This window comes from Mus caroli, chromosome X, assembly GCF_900094665.2.
Source record: "Mus caroli chromosome X, CAROLI_EIJ_v1.1, whole genome shotgun sequence".
Classification (NCBI taxonomy): domain Eukaryota; kingdom Metazoa; phylum Chordata; class Mammalia; order Rodentia; family Muridae; genus Mus; species Mus caroli.
Window position 1 is genome coordinate 94846732 of NC_034589.1, and position 17442 is coordinate 94864173.

A 17442-nucleotide genomic window follows, 5' to 3' on the forward strand; every position below is an offset into this window, starting at 1 on the left:
GCCTTCTTCTGACCTCCTTAGGCACCTAAACTCCTGCTTACATAGCCTTATACAAATACACACACATCATTAAAGATAAGAGAATTTTTTTAAAAATATGAAACAAAAATAAATAAAGCAGATTTGGTGGTTCAAGGTCTGTCAGAAGAAGAGGCAGAGGCAGGCAAGTCTCCGTAAATTAGTGGCTAGCCTCGTCTACATAGCAAATTCCAGGACAAACAGGGCTACATAGTGAGTCCCTGTATGAAAAATAATTAGTTGATTAATTAAGAAAATTCTGCTTCAAATACAATAAAATATTGATCAATGAATTATAGCATGGTCCTACAATGAAATGCTATATATGATGCTATAATGACATGAAAGACTGTCACAGTATACCATTTCATACAAAGCAGTTCACAAAATGGAATCTGAGATATGGCTCTATTTTCATTAATTAATTATACTAAATAACCAACATTTAATTTTTTTGGCCATTGTTTAATTTATTGAACCTTTAATCTAAGCATATATATGAGCAAAGCACTGAGTCAAGGACTCTGCATGAATTATTTTATATAAGTGACAGTCCTGTGATGTGGGTCAATATTTAATCCTTTTACAGACAATGAAATAGAAGCAATAAGCACTTAAGTCACTTGCTTAAGTGAGAGCTCAGATACACATCTTGATGTGTTGTACTCATGAATCCAAACTCAACAGTAATTTTATATCTATGACCACAAATATATAGGAAAAAGTACTGCAGAATAATGAACCCCCACTGTTTACAGTTAGCAGTGATTACTTGTGATGGTAAGGTTAGATGTAGCTTTTGTTCTTGTTACACTTTCCAGAGTAGTCTGAAAATTGACTGATCCATATGGATTCGTTCTATAATCAGAAAAATAATAACATTTCATTGTCATGTGTATAGGGACTTGGTCTGCATGTATATCTGTTCACCATGTGTGTACCTGTTGCCCATGGAGGCCAGAAGAGAGCATGGGATCCCCTGGGACTGGAGCTACAGATGGTTGTGAGCCCCCATGTGGGTGCTGGGAAACAAACCCAGGTTCTCTGGAAGAGCAGCTAGTGCTCTTACTCACCAAGCCATTTCTGCAGCCTCCATAAACTTTGATTTAAAAAAAAAAAGCCTTTGTTCACAACTTGTAGGAAGCAAACTTGTGAGGTGTAAGGGAGTGGGAGTAAGTTCATTATTACAGAGCACTGTCTACTTAATAAATAATACCTTGCACATCTATTGTTTCAAATGGGGGCAAATACCATCATAATGTATGCACATCGTGGATTCAGTGTGGCATATGTTATTCAATTGATATTATAACACAATCATATCATATGGCAATCCATGATATTTTACCTATGAAAATACTAAGGCAAGGGGTGGGATCTGGCACGGAATGGAATATATATACACACAGTTTCTGTAGTGTGTCTCCTAAATAACTTGCCTTCTCCCCCACCCCCAGGGGGACAGGAGGAAATAGAGAGGAATACTGAAACTTCACACATTATTAAAAAGTTGAGCATAGGAGGCTGGCTTCCTGGAGAAAACAATTTACAAGGATGAGAGAGTGTGGGCAGGAAGGTGATGTAGGACATTTTCTACTGAGAAGAGAGAGTGCCAGGGATGAAGTCTCATCCCTAACCCCAGCTGATGTCACTACCTCAGCAGAGCAGCTCTTCAGCAATACCTACCTCTTGCCCTAGGGCCAGACTAGTTTCTAAACAGCAGGAAGACCTGGGAGGAGGAGGGCATTCTGAGATAAGGGGAAGCAAAGCATATGAACCTTTCCTTAACACTCAACTGCCTCAAAGGTCAGCTGGCACCTGCCTTCCTCTCCCACATTGTTTCCTCTCTCTTTTGGAATATGTCCTTTGTTCTCAATTACTGTGCAACTTATTAACCCCCACTAAGTCCCCAAAACATACGCCTCCATGGGATTCCAGTGATCTCACTACACATAAGCAATCATCTGCTGACAAATCAAAACCCAAATACTCAAGATTGCATACTTGACATCAATGGCCTAGAACTTGCCAGACATTAAGAATAGTCACACTTCTAGGTATGAAGTTCAGTCACTGACCACTTGGCCAGCATACTCAAAGTCCTTGGTTCAGTCCCCAACAACAACAACAACAACACACACACACACACACACACACACACACTCACCAGTTACACTGGAAAATAAAAGGCTTTATTCTCAGTTTGGTCTGTAATTGGGCATCATCTAGATTTCAACATTAAAGAAAGAAAACTGGAGGAGAGACCTGTATATTAAAATACTTGAGAGCAAGTGAGTAGGTCACTCATGAACTGAGCTTGAGCAGTCACTGATGAACTGAGCTTGATCCCAGAATCACATGGTGGAAGGAAAAAACCAACCTCCACAAGCTGTCCTCTTATCTACACACACACACACACACACACACACAAATGGATTTGAGGCTCACTCTTGTAGCTCCAACATTCAGGAAGCAGTGGAGCTTCTGTGGCCAACCTGACCTATATAGAGACTTTTAGGTCAGTCAGGGTTACATGGCAAGACTCCATCTCAAAACGAAGCGGACTTGAACTCTTTTTTAACAGAGATTCTCCAATTTAAATTTCTTCATTTAATAACTATTCAATGTTTCCATAGCATGCTAAGCAACAGAGAGGGAAGGTGAATAGAGGATGTAGACAGCTCTCTGTACTGGGTTTGCAACTCCCTTGTAAATCTAGTTATTCCAGAATAGAAAGTTCAAAAGAAGAAAACTTAAATTTTAAATGGTTACTAATAAAGCATAGTTATTAAGGGATTATATCTGGAGAGGTATCCCATAGACAATCATGAAGAAGATGACTCTAGGTTTTCAGATAATGGTTACTTGGAGGGGAGAAAGAGGACTGGGATGTGAATGGGTCAGGCACATGGAGAGGATGTGGACTAAGTTGAAGGTCCTGTCTTCACCTAATGGTGGTTACCAGGTGTTGTCTAAAAATAGTCATTAATCCATACATGGGGTTTTTGTGTTTGTTTGTTTGTTTGTTTGTTTTTCGAGACAGGGTTTCTCTGTATAGCCCTGGCTATCCTGGAACTCACTTTGTAGACCAGGCTGGCCTCAAACTCAGAAATCCACCTGCCTCTGCCTCCCGAGTGCTGGGATTAAAGGCATGCGCCACCACGCCTGGCTTCCATACATGTTTTTAAATAGGTTTTTAAAATCTGGGTTTTATTTTATGGTGAGAGAGCAAGAGTGTAACTAAAAGAGAGACTTAATGGCTGGAGAGATGGCTCAGTGATTAAGAGCACTGACTGCTCTTGCAAAGATCCTGAGTTCAATTTCCAGCAACCACATGGTGGCTCACAACCATCTGTAATGGGATCCGATGCCTTCTTCTGGTGTGTGTCTGAAGACAGCGACAGTGTGCTCATATACAATAAACAAACAAACAAACTTAAATGACACAATATCCAAATATAACCAGCGAATCTTGTTTAGAACTAAGATCCTCCCCTATATATTGAATATTAGCTATTGTTAGAGAATCTTTACATCTGTTAAGGGCAACAGTGGTAGTAATATGGTCGAAGAAAACATCTGAAATTTTCCACCTCCATAATGAAGGATTTAGTGATGGACTGGCACGGGGTCACACAGTTACTGTAAAATACTCCTCCCAGATAAGCAGACAGATGAACAATTATGCCAAAATGTTAACAATTGGGTTTTGTTGTTGTTGTTGCTGCTGCTGCTGCTGCTGTTGTTGTTTTCCAGTGCTTGGGTTCAAACAATACTTAATGAAAGTGTAAAGTTGAAATTGTGTTCCACTCTCTACTTTTGTGTACATGCAGAAAAGTATGAGACAGGGCAGTCTCTCATCAGGCTACTTGAGGGCAACACAGATGCAGTTCCAGGTGCCCCTCATCCTATAACCCCCAATAGTCTTCTCATCAGTGTCTCCTTCAGTTTATACCCCTTGTAGTCTCAGAGTGGCCTGTGAGAGAATTTCCCCTCTCTGGGTATCTGCCACTTAGACTGAATGACAGTCATGTTCTCTTTTCTTCATCCTGATATCCTCATAGTCACAGGAAAGAGTCAAAGGGCAGTGGGCAGGGCTAGGCCTGTGGGCAGTCCCCAGTGCTACTGAACATGCCTCTGCAGTGGGTGGGGGGAGGGAGTTATGGAAAAGAGGGGAGAGGGCAAGTGTCAGCTCTTCATAGTCTCAGGCATTCACTACTAAGTGAGCATCCAGAGACTGGTGGCATCGTTCATTGGAACAGGCTCTAGTAACATTACCTCCCTCAGGGTCCTGGGCATCATGTCTTACTCTATGAAGACTGAACACTTACAGAATCTGAGCCTTCTGCAGTGGCCCTTGAGCTACGTTGCCATTTGTGAGTACTGAATCAAGGGTGCACAGTAAAAAGCCAATCCAAGAAGGCAGGGCCAGACCTGGGTGATATTCTTATGGTCTCATTCTTGGTCTTTTGATCAATTTAGATAGTACTAGAGAGCTGTGCCATGGAGTCTTGAGCTCTATGTACCCTGAAAGAAAAGGAAGAGATGAAGCCCCAGGTCACAGTGAGAACAGAATGGAGCATGGAGCATAGTCAGGATAGATATGAATGTACCAGTTAATTCCAAGCATTCCTTAACCTGTATTACCTATGGAGAGGAAATGTGATTAAGAGGGTTTCTTTAGGAACATGTAATAGCACAGAGGAACAGGTAGCATTGTAGATTTAGAGAAATGGAGCCTGTGGAGGTTTTTGCTTCATTTGTTCTCTTGGTTTATTTTGTTGGTGTCTTACTGATGGGTCAGTTGAATTTTAAGAGACAAGTCTACGCTCAGCGTGGTGTCTAACTCACCTTCTTGTCTCGGCTTCCTGTGTGCTAGAATTGCAGGTGTATGCCAACATGCCCACCTGTATAGCCAGCATTTGAGCCAGTGTTTTCCGCTCTGAGAGTTGACTGGTAGTATGGCGTGAAAGAAAGACAATGGAAGGGGTGTTGAATTGGCAAGAGGTCAAGGACAGTGGGTAGGAAACAGTACAGGGATGGAGATATTAGATTGGAATGGTCAAGAGAAAGATGGAGAATCTGAGAGGGAAGAAATGTATATCCATACCCTATCACAATTCTAGGATGATGGATACTAAAGGAGATTGGGGACAAAAAGGGAAAAATGAGAGCTGAATGTGAGCAGTCGGCAAGAAGCTTGTTCTGGGCACAGAGCCAAAGTACAGGGAATCAGGAGAACATGAGAGGTAGGAGGAGAAGTGAGGATTGCACATGGTAGATGACAGAAGAAATTTCTGAAGGGCAAATGTCAGGACCTAGACCTAGCACAGGATCCCTGTGCTGACGCCCAGGATCACAGTGTGGGTAGTATGTGGTAGTAGTAATAGGACTGGATATGGCCAAATTCTGCTCCCAGTACAAATTTGGTTTGGTTTACTCTCTCCTCAGTTTGGATTGTGCAGCCATTGTTAATTTGCCTATTGTTCACACCCTTGTGGCCACTACCAACAGTTTACTTTGTCTGGTTATTTCTCGACTGGAAGACTCCAGATAAAGGTAAGACTTGTGAACCTAGAAAAAAGAATGTTCCACCATAGCCTAGAACCCTGCTTTCAGGAGGGTTCCACTCACCAAGCCACCAACCTCTCTCTTAAGTTCTTAGAGGTACAAATGCTAGACAGCTGAAACCATTCTGGGATATCTTCCTTTCCTCTTGGATGTTGTCCCTCCAAGTTTCTAGGGAATCTCTGGGTGAATAGGAGACCTGGGGTGGCAATACTAATATCCTCTACTGGCACTTTTGTCTCAGGTGGCAGGCGTTCAGCCTGGGTAAGGAACTGGAATGTCTGGACCCACATCAGGGACTATTTCCCCATCACAGTAAGTATCCCTTCCCCCACTGTCTCTCACAACACTCAAAATGCAGACATTATACCAAATGACTAGGAGTGCCCATAAGAAAACTGAGCACCTCGGCAAAGTGTCAGCTCTGGCTAGATTATAGAACATTCTTCTGTACTTCAATAGGATAGTTTGGAAACTCTTGTATGACCTCCTATATGATATAGGCTGAAGGAAAGTGCCCTTCAGTTTAACAAACATGATTCAAGCTCTTCCAACTAGTCACATGTTTGGGCTTCAGAGAAGTAGCTACAATGTGATTCTTCATGAGCAAGAAGCTCCCATCTGAGCCAGGCAGTGGTGGCGCACACATTTAATCCCAGCATTTGGGAGGCAGAGGCAGGTGGATTTCTGAGTTCCAGGCCACCCTGGTCTACAGAGTGAGTTCCAGGACATCCAGGGCTACCTGTCTCAAATAAATAAATAAATAAATAAATAAATAAATAAATAAATAAACTCCCAGATGCTGGGGTGAACAGGTAGGTGCACGGTACAAGACACAGAAGTGATTCTAATGAAGAATAGAGAAGAAGTGCTTCACAGATATGGCAGTATTTAAGCAAGTGTTTCATCAGTTTCACTTGCCTCAGATCTTATCTTGTCACCCCAGGGCTGTGGAGATCAAAGTGCATGCCTATTGAAACCCTTGTGTGCTTTGCCTGTTAAGCAGCTAGTTCCGAGAACACTTAAATCCCTGGCATGTCTTCACCTTGCTGCTCTATGTGAGCTCATTGCACCCTCTATGCCATTTGTTTCCATGGTTGCAGATCCTGAAGACTAAGGACCTGTCACCTTCAGAGAACTACATCATGGGGGTCCACCCCCATGGTATCCTGACCTTCGGTGCCTTCTGCAACTTCTGCACTGAGGCCACAGGCTTCTCGAAGACCTTCCCAGGCATCACTCCTCATTTGGCCACACTGTCCTGGTTCTTCAAGATCCCCATTATTAGGGACTACATCATGGCCAAAGGTGCTTCTGATCATACTCACTGGAGCTTCTGGTCCATTTCACTGTAGCTTTTTGTAACGCACCCTTTTAAGCCTCTTCTCCTTCACTGCACCATTCCTTTGCCCCATAATCATAGTGTGGAAGCCAAAGCATATATCCTGGAGTTAACCTGTCCAGCTGAAATCTTGGCTCTGTTGCTTGTTGTAAGATCACAGGCAAATCAGCTAACTTCTAGTGGACTCAACTGAAAAAATAATGCTAAAATTGCATAGCAGTTACATGAGGATTCTCTTAAGAATAGTGTCTTAAATAAGTAAAGCAGTCAGCATGATTCCTGGCATGGAGTATGTGCTCACTGAGCAGTGCGTATTGCTATTAATAGAAAAGGATAGAAAAATGAAATTCAGAAAGGTTTATTTATCCCACAGAAATCCACCCTGCTGTAGCTTCTTTCCAGTGCTTCCTATAGACATTGCCTTCAAGTGAAACATTCTCATGGCCTTCTCTTCACCATACTTCTGTCCCAGCTCCTTGAGCTTTCCTCCTATGAACCATGGGAACACAGAAGCCAGCCTCTGATCTCTAACATTTGCTCCTCTCCTGATGACTTACTTTGTCCTCTCTGTGTCTTGATTCTCTCTAGGATTGTGTTCTGTGAGCCAGGCATCCATCGACTACCTGCTGAGCCATGGCACTGGAAACCTTGTGGGCATTGTCATTGGAGGAGTGGGAGAGGCCCTACAGAGTGTGCCTAACACCACCACCCTCCTCCTCAAGAAACGCAAAGGGTTTGTGCGCACAGCCCTCCAACATGGGTAGGTGGCCCCCAACAGGAGGAGAAGGTAGCCCTCTCTGCACGATATGACCCTGTAGATTATATCAAGATGAGTACCATTTAAGTTTTGCCCCCTGGGAACTTATGACTGTTAGGGAGAGATAGGTGTAGTTTTTTTTGTTTTTTTTTTTTTAAGCTTTAAGCCATCTGCTTCCTGTAAGCAAGCTGCACCAGTTCCTATGAAGTCAGACTATGAACTCAGAGAGAACGTCAAAGGCAATTAGGCTCAGGCTAACACGTCAATTACATCCACATCGTTTCTGTGGCTAGTAGATGCAATCCACACTTGTCTGTTGACAATAAGTGCGAGACACACTGCAGAGCAATGACTCTGTGTGAAGAGCTGGAGTCTGAAGCATGACTTAAAATCCTGGTTTCATGAGGTTTGACAAGTAGTTGAGTGGTAGAGCAACTGCCTAACATGCATGAGCCTCTTCGCTCCATCCCACCACCAGATAATAATAATAATAATAATAGTGGTTGTAGTAACAACAATAACAATATCCCTGGCTATATGACTTATCATGCATTCAAGGATATAATCTTTGGGATTTTCATCTTCCTAACATGACTACTGATTATTGTTCTGCTTGCATGATGTGACTGGACTTTACAGCTCTGGTAGACTTATGATCCCCCTGCCTCAGCTTCCTGGGTAGCTTTGATTACAGATCTAAGCCACCAGATTCAGCAAGTTATGAGTGAATTCATGCATATAAAACACCCACCATGTACCTTGTACATAGAGGATGACTGATAAATGCCAGGTGCGCTATTTTGGGAAAAGAAAAATTGAAGGAGCTGGTGTCTGGAGTAAGAAGGAGCCTAACCTATTAAGTAGTCTAGCTTACTGAACACAAGGGCAATTTTCCCATTGCATACTCAGGGAGGAGGCAATTCTGTCTTCAAATGACCTCACCTGAGGGGCCTATCATTTTGAAGTATAGTATAAAAGGAGAGCTCTGAGTTGGAGCCAGGATCCTTGGGTTCTAGTCTAGGCCCTGCTACTCTCTGTCTGCCTTCAGAATGTTCGTTCTTCTGGGCCTGGGTTTGGGTTTCTCCCACTATAGCCTCACTATTAATTATGAGGAGCCAATCAAGTAGCACATGTCAAATGCTATGCTCACTTTTTCTCACTTAAGGAGCCTGATCCTTTTCCTAGAGCACTGTTCACAGTGGGTTCTTGTGGGCTTTAGAAAAGAACCAATGTTCTCTGCTAGAATCCCAAGGACAATACCTTATGTTTATTCTCCTTGAAGGAGGGGCGGGAAGCATCTCTGACATGTGCATTTATACACATTACTGACATCTTCTTAGTGCTCTAGCAGAAAGTTAAGGTGTTTCCTCCTTGATAGCCCTTGGAAGTTTTCACCATGTGGGTCTCTGAGTGTCACTTCCTGACTCTTCTTTCCTCTCTGTCTCTCTATATTTTGCCCTTGTAATCCAGGCTAAAGATAACACCCTCATTGGCCTGGAAAATTTCAAGACAAGATATACCAAATAGGGAACCTTGTTTAATGTAGAAAAGAATGTTTTAGGCCTTTAATGCTGCATCTTAATGGAAGAGTGCCTGGCCTTGAACAAAAGTCCCTCCATGGTTTCCAGGATAGCCTAAGTCTGAGAAATGAGCATTTTCCTACAGGGCTCATCTGGTCCCTACCTTCACGTTTGGAGAAACAGAGGTATATGACCAGGTACTGTTTCATGAGGATAGCTGGATGTTCAAGTTCCAAAGCTTCTTTCGCCGGATCTTTGGTTTCTATTGCTGTGTCTTCTATGGACAAGGTTTCCATCAAGACTGCAAGGGACTCCTACCATACCACAAACCCATCGTCACTGTAGGTGAGTGCTACTTTCAGCCTCGGGTCCATCTAGGCTCTTTCTCCATCCATCTAACTGCATCTTACCCCTCTCCTACCAAAGAAGAGGGCAGCAGAGTGGGAGAAGCTGGCAGCTGATTGAAATGGCCAGAGTATCTGGCTCTTTGACTCCTCTTTTTTTTTTTTTCTTTCATCTCTTTCAACAGTTGGGGAGGCTTTGCCACTGCCCCAGGTTAAAAACCCAAGCCCAGAGATAGTGGACAAATACCATGCACTCTACATGGATGCCCTGTACAAACTGTTTGAGCAGCACAAGGTCCAGTATGGCTGCTCCAACACCCAGAAGCTGATGTTCTTGTGATTAAAGTGTCTGTGCACTCTAGAGAAGGGCGGCACCTGCTTTGAAGAAGAAACTGTGTTGCCTAGAACCGGAGTTCTGGAAAAGGGGAAAAGGAAGGAAGATGAAGGAGGCTGTGTGTGCAGTCATGGAAGGGGCATTAAGAGCTCCTTCCTGACCATAATACTGCCCCTGCCTGCACCCCTGCAGGAGTTGTCCCTGAGGATCCCCACCCAGGCATTCTTCAGAGGGGACACCCTTAGACCCTGAAATTTTTAAATCCAGTTTTTTAAAATGTTAATAAAAAGATGAAATTAATATGTACTTTGCATGGCATAAAGTTCAGCAGTGTTTAGTATTTTCAAAGAGCTGTACAATGGCCGCCACAAGCTACTTTTGGAGTTCTTTCAAGTGCCACTAGAAACCCAGTACACATCGGCAGTCACTGTCCACTCCCTCAGCACCTAGCAAGCACGGATTCACCTTCTGTCCCCAAGGCTTTGCCAGGCTGAACATTGCATAGAAATGGAACAATATAGCATATGTTCTTTCATGATTGCCTTCTTTCTTCCAGCGTGTTTTCAAGGTCCCTCCATATTATAGTATGGAACAGTGCTCCATTCTTTGTGACTGAATAACAACCTATTTTGGATAAACTGCATTTTGTCTATCCAGTCACTAGTGGAAGGGCATCTGTTTTCCCCCCACCTTTTAGCTATGAATAGTGCTGTTACAACTATTCATACACAATTTTAAAAATAATCTTCTGTCCTCAAATACAATGGCTTACTTCCATATCACTGCCAAGCATGATTTTGAATAGATAAAAGGCAACTTACACCGGGCGGTGGTGGCGCACGCCTTTAATCCCAGCACTTGGGAGGCAGAGGCAGGCGGATTTCTGAGTTCAAGGCCAGCCTGGTCTACAGAGTGAGTTCCAGGACAGCCAGGGCTATACAGAGAAACCCTGTCTCAAAAAAACAAACAAACAAACAAACAAACAAAGGCACCTTACTTGAGATCAGGTGGTATAAGTCTTTCAGATATATTTTCCTTTTGGTGATCTTTGGCTATGTTAACCCTTACTGAATTCTATATATCGGGTTTTTTTTTTTTCCTGAAAAGTATACTCTGATACTTTCTTTTCTTTTTTTGTTTGTGTGTTTGAGATGGTATCTCATGTAGCCCAGGCTGGCTTCAAACTTGTTATGTATCAGAGGATGACCTTGAACTCCTGACCCTCTTGCCTCTACCTCCTTAGTGCTGGGCTCACATGAATGTGCCACCATGTCTGATTTATGTGGTGCTGAGAATGGAACCCAGGGCCTAGAACAAGCTCAGTAAATAGGATATCTGTATTTCACACTACCAATTGAACCACATCTCCAGCCCCTGCATTTTGAGAAATCTAAAGGAGTAAATAAAAAGAGACATTTTAAGGGGATGGAGAGATAGCTCAATGGTTAAGAATACATACTGCTCAAGCAGGGGATTCAAGTTTGGTTCCCAGCACCCATACTGGGCAATTCTCCCCACCTGTATCTCCAGCTCCAGGGAATGCGATGCCTTCTGGCCTTGTCAGGAACTTCACTCTCATGTGCAAATCCACGTACATAGAGCTAAAGGAAAATAAGAGTAAGACATATTTTAAAATATACCAGATAACCCAAAGTTAAAGGCCAATTTAGATTACTTTTCTTTTTTCCTTTGCTTGACTCTTAACTATTAGGCCTTCTCTTATTTTTACATAATTTGGGGTCTACTTCTAACCCACACTTCCCTCATAAGCAATAGCCAAATGTATCCAATATACCAATATCCAATGTCTTAATTAGGGTTTTATTGACCAAAGAAACTCTTATAAAGGCTCACATTTAATTGGGGCTGGCTTACAGTTTCAGAGGTTTAGTCCATTATTGTCATGATGGGAAACATGGCAGAGTGAAGGCAGGTGTAGTGTAAGAGAAGACACTGAGAGTTCTACATCTTGATCAGCAGGCAGGAGGAGACTGTTCCACACTGGGTGGAGCTTGAGCACACATATGAGACCTTAAAGCCCACCTCCAGAGTGACACACTTCTTCCAACAAGGCCACACCTACTCCAACAAGGCCATACCTCCTAATAGAGCCACTTCCTATGGGCCAAGCATTCAAACTCATGAATGTATGGGGGCCATACCTAGTCTAACCACCACATCCAGTAAACACCTTTTACTCACCGGGTAAATCATCTCCTTCCTTCCTACTCCCATTGTACCCCGAAGTCATATCAATTTTACTACATTTTGTTATCCCAACAAACCTCTCCTCTCCCCTACTGTCATAATCCAGTCAAAGACCTTACCAAAATTCATAGACTATTGCTATTGCTTCTAGTAAAATCTGCTTTAATCAACTCTTCCATCAGATTTACCTTGCTGAATCTTAAATCTGATTAGTCACCCTATAAAATCATTTCTTGTTTTTACAGTGGCCCTACCAAACTATCCTAACTTATGCTCTGGGTACCACTAATGTTCTTAGACACTAATAGTTACTGCATAGAAGACAATAGTAAAAATGAGTGTGGGAGGCACTAGAATAGATAGTTGTACTTGCTGAAGTCTGTTTGGAGTCTTCTGAGATTTAGGATTTTTTTAAGTTTGAACATTAATAGACACTGTAATTTTCCTTTAAAAATATTTTATTAATTTTTTTGAGAATTTCATACATTGTGTTTTGATCATATTCACCCCTTCCCCCATCTCTTCCAAGATCCACTCCCCCATTCCATACCTATTCAACTATGTGTCCTCATTGTTTTAACCCATCAAGTCCCAAGCACTTCTTAAATATTTTTGAATATGTGGCCATCCATTGGCATATGTTAAACCTGCCAGGCACTACACCCTTAAGGAAAGCTAACTCTTCTTTTCTTGGCACCTGTCAGTTACCAATAGATCCTCAGCTGGAGGTGGGACTTCATGCTGGGATTTTGTCTAGCTTGTGCAGGCGTTTATGCATGCTGTCAAAACTGTCGTAAGTTCACATTTGTGACTCCCCTACTGTGTACAAAGACATTTTGATTCCTTGTAGTAATCCACCCCCTCTAACTCTTGTAATCTTTCTGCCTCCTCTTCCACAATTATCTCTGAACCTTAGAAGGTGATGGGATGAATATACATGGTCCATTTAATTTAGAGAGAAGCATTCCACGGTGCAGCACTTAATCACTACACAGTTGACCAGTTGTGGGTCTCTGTGTTAATTGCCATTTACTGAAAAAAAAAAAAAACAAGCATCTCTGATGAGGCTTGAGAACTGCACTGTTGCATCTGAGATCCATAGGACAGGTTCAAGGCACCCAGTCTTCAGGCAGGTCATGGGGCAGGTGGGATTGGAAGAACAAATCTGGACACTGTGACTTTCCAAAGGGAAGTATTCAGCATCCCATAAGCTTATCTAGAGATAGAAACCTTACTTCAAACAATACCCATGAAAACTTTAAGGAACATTTAGAGTTCCTCTAATATGATGCTGAGTTACAGGATAAGAGGTTCAAATCCCTCAACATGGCAGAGAATACAGCTAGTAATATGAAATGACTAATTTGTTTTGGATGTTCTTAGAATAGAAGGAAAGTTTTGTAAAAGTAGGTTTACAGAATGAATTAAAACTTTGTAAGGAGTGATCAAAGTGTAATTAGATCCACAGATAATTGGTTTTGAAGGGTTCTCATCTGTTTCTGTTGAAAGTAATAATAAAAATAGAATTATCCAGAAAAGCACCAGGGTCACAACATGGAAGCAAGGCTATCTGTATTTAATTTAATATCATGGATCCCTGGAAGAGTAAAAGAAAAAATGTATAGAAGTTTAAACCTTTGAGGTAACCCAATCATAAAAGAACTCACATGATATGTACTCACTGATAAGGGGATATTAGCCCAGAAACTTAGAATACCCAAGATACAATTTGAAAAACACATGAAACTCAAGAAGAACGAAGACCAAAGTGTGGATATTTCACCCCTTCTTAGAATTGGGAACAAAACACCCATTGAAGGAGTTACAGAGACAAAGTTTGGAGCTGAGACAAATGGATGGACCATCTAGAGACTTCCACACCCGGAGATCCATCCCATAATCAGCCTCCAAATGCAGACACCAGTGCATACGCCAACAAGATTTTGCTGAAAGGACCCTGATATAGCTGTCTCTTGTGAGGCGATGCCCGTGCCTGGCAAACACAGAAGTGGGTGCTCACAGTCAGCTATTGGATGGAACACAGGGCCCCTAATGAAGGAACTAGAGAAAATACCCAAGGAGCAGAAGGGGTTTGCAACCCTATAGGTGGAAAAACAATATGAACTAACCAATACCCCCAGAGCTCATGTCTCTAGCTGCATATGTAGCAGAAGAAGGCCTAGTCGGCCATCATTGGAAAGAAAGGCCCCTTGGTCTTGCAAACTTTATATGCCCCAGTACAGGGGAACACCAGGGCCATGAAGTGGGAGTGGGTGGGTAGAGGAGCAGGGTGGGGTGTTTGGGGGACTTTCAGGATAGCATTTGAAATGTAATGAAGAAAATACCTAATAAAAAATTGGGGAAAAGGGGAAAAAAAGAAAAAAAAGAAGTTTAAACCTTGACCTTCTTATGTGTGTTATCCACTAATTCCCCAGTATCCTTTTCCTTATCTACGCCCATTTCCATCCTTGTCTCACTCAATATTTTTGGGACACACTAATACCCTTTCTAAAAATATGAATAATTAAATGGATAAATAGGTAAATCTTTTATGAATAAACTTAATATTTGCTTCATTTTTTTAAAAAGCAGAAAGGAATAGTGGCTCAGCCTTAATAAGCATAAGTACTTAAGTCTGAATTAGGGGGAAAGAAGTCCAAGGTCGTTCAGAGCTACAGAGTAAATTCAAGATCAGCTTGGGCAATTTAGTGGGACCTTATCTCAAAACAATAGTAAAATGAGGGCTGGAGGATAGAGCTCGGGAGTCTAGTGGTTTCCAAGCATGAATAGGAATAGATTTCATATCCACTATACACAAACAAATACAGAAGAGTATGAACACACCAGAGACACCTAGAAGCAAAATGAAAGTCCCTCAGTGGTAAAACCTATGTCAATGTGAGCCACAAGATAAATGATGCATCACTACATTACAATCCAAAAAATAAATACAATATAGTGAATTTGTAATATATTCTAAACAATATCAAAATTTTATAACTTATCAATATTATTTACAATATTGTTAATAATGTTTTGTTATAAGATAATAGGTTATTGATATATTTAATGAATAAATGTTGCAAAAGTGACTAGAAATAATAAAAGAATGACAAATAATATATGTGACACCAATATCTAAGAGAACCTTCACTTCTATATCTTCAAGTGTCCACTAGACTTAGCATCTCAATTTCATAAACTGGAGTATGGGAAGGGGAAAATTAAGTCTATTCCAAACTTAAAAAACTAATTAACACACACACACACCCCTTCCCTCAAAAAAGAGCAGGCCTCCCAGGGACATCCCAAACATCCCATGGCAAGCTACAGTAAAGCCAGGCACATATCACCATACCAAGGCTGGACGAGGCAACCTCCAATAGGAGGAAAAGTGTCCCACAAGTAGGCAAAAGAGTCAGGGACAGCCCTAGTTCCTCTCTTAGGATTCCCACAAGAACACCAAGCTACTCAGCCATAACATATATTCAGAGGACCTAGATTAGACCCCTACTGGCTCCCTGATGTCCAGAAATATACAATGGAAAAAAGAAAGCATCTTCATCAAATGGTGCTGATCTAACTGGATGTCAGTATGTAGAAGAAAAGAAATAGATCCATATCTATCACCATAGACAAAATTCAAATCCAAGTGGATCAAAGACTTAAACATAAAACCAGATACACTGAACTTGATAGAAGAGAAAGTGGGGAATAATAGCCTTGAACACATTGGGACAGGAGACAACTTCCTAAACAGAACACAAATAGTGCAGACACTAAGACCAACAATTACTACTGAAAAGCTTCTGTAAGGCAAAGGAAACCATCATTCAGACAAAGTGTCAGCCTACAGAATGGAAAAAAGATTTTCACCAATTCTACATTTGACAGAGGACTAATCATATATCTATATCTATACACTAGATATCAATAAACCAAATAACCCCATTTAAAAATGGGGTACAAATCTAAAAATATTTCTCAACAAAGAAATCTCAAATGGCTAAGGCACACTTAAAGAAATGTTCAAAATCCTTAGCCATCAGGGAATTCCATCTTACACCAATCAGAATGGTTAAAATTAAAAACTTAAGTAACAGCAGATTCTGGTGAGCATGTGGAGCAAGGGAAACACTCCTCCATTGCTGGTGGAAATCCAAACTTGCACAACCACTTAAAAAATCTATGTAGAGTCATTCTGAACAGAGCCTGGTGCTGCGCAGCCAGTTCATCCCCCTGCGGGGACTCCCTTCCGGTCCCATTAGGAAAAACAGCCTGGGACCACAGCTTGAGCATCTCCCAGAGCAAAACCCCGGTGGAGGACCCGATGAGTCTGCTCTACAACATGAACGACTGCTACTCCAAGCTCAAGGAACTGATGCCCAGCATTCCCCAGAACAAGAAGGTGACCAAGATTGAAATCCTGCAGCACAGTCATCGATTACATCTTGGACCTGCAGCCCGCCCTGGACTCGCATCCCACTATCATCAGCTTGCACCACTTGGACAGAACCAGGCCTCCAGGACACCGCTGACCACCCTGAACACGGACATTAGCATCCTATCCTTGCAGGGATCTGAATTTCCTTCTGAGCTTATGTTGAATGATAGCAAAGTACTCTGTGGCTAAAGAAATGGCATTTGAGAACTTTTTTTTTCTTTTTACTTTCTCTTTTTCTTTTGCACAAGAAGAAGTCTACAGGATCTTTTAAGCCTTTTGTTTTGTTTTGTTTTGTTTTGTTTTGTTTTGTTTTGTTTTGTTATCAACCATTTCACCAGGAAAACAAGTTGAATAGACCTTTTTCAAAAAGAAAATGGAAGGAAAAGTAAAGATGATCGTCTTGCCCAGGCGTTCTCCGGCCTGGACTGTGATACCGTTATTTATGAGAGACTTTCAGTGCCTTTTCTACAGTTGGAAGGTTTTCTTTATATATTATTCCCACCATGGGGAGCGAAAACGTTAAAAAAAAAAACACAAGAAATTGTCCAATCTAAGCAGACTTTGCCTTTTTTCAAAGGTAGAGCGTGAATACCAGAAGGACCCAGTATTATGCGGTTACTTAAATGAAGTCTTTCGTCAGAAATGGCCTTTTTGACGCGAGTCTACTGAATGCTCTCTCTCTCTCTCTCTCTCTCTCTCTGTCTCTCTCTCTCTCTCTCTCTGTGTGTGTGTGTGTTTGTGTGTGTGTGTGTGTGTGTGTGTGTGTTTTGAACCTTGTGGACTCTTTAAAGTTTTCTTGTATAATGGCAGAAATAACCTATTTCTGCAATAAAATGTAATTGCGTACTTATGCTAAACTTTTTATAAAAGTTTAATTGTAAACTTAACCCTTTTATAAAAAATAAAT

At 41.7% G+C, this 17442-nt stretch overlaps 1 protein-coding gene and 1 pseudogene across 1 annotated transcript; both read left to right on the forward strand.

Moving 5' to 3' along the window:
* The first annotated feature begins 4263 nt into the window (after positions 1–4263).
* On the forward strand, positions 4264–10010 carry Awat1 (acyl-CoA wax alcohol acyltransferase 1). Its single transcript, XM_021154068.1, has 7 exons — positions 4264–4394; positions 5470–5577; positions 5831–5901; positions 6690–6894; positions 7517–7688; positions 9351–9550; positions 9735–10010. Exons 1-7 carry the CDS (start codon positions 4319–4321, stop codon positions 9887–9889), a joined length of 987 nt encoding a protein of 328 aa, XP_021009727.1. The 5' UTR covers positions 4264–4318; the 3' UTR covers positions 9890–10010.
* A 2853-nt stretch (positions 10011–12863) lies between these two features.
* On the forward strand, positions 12864–16786 carry LOC110286307 (annotated as a pseudogene).
* Positions 16787–17442: the final 656 nt, after the last annotated feature.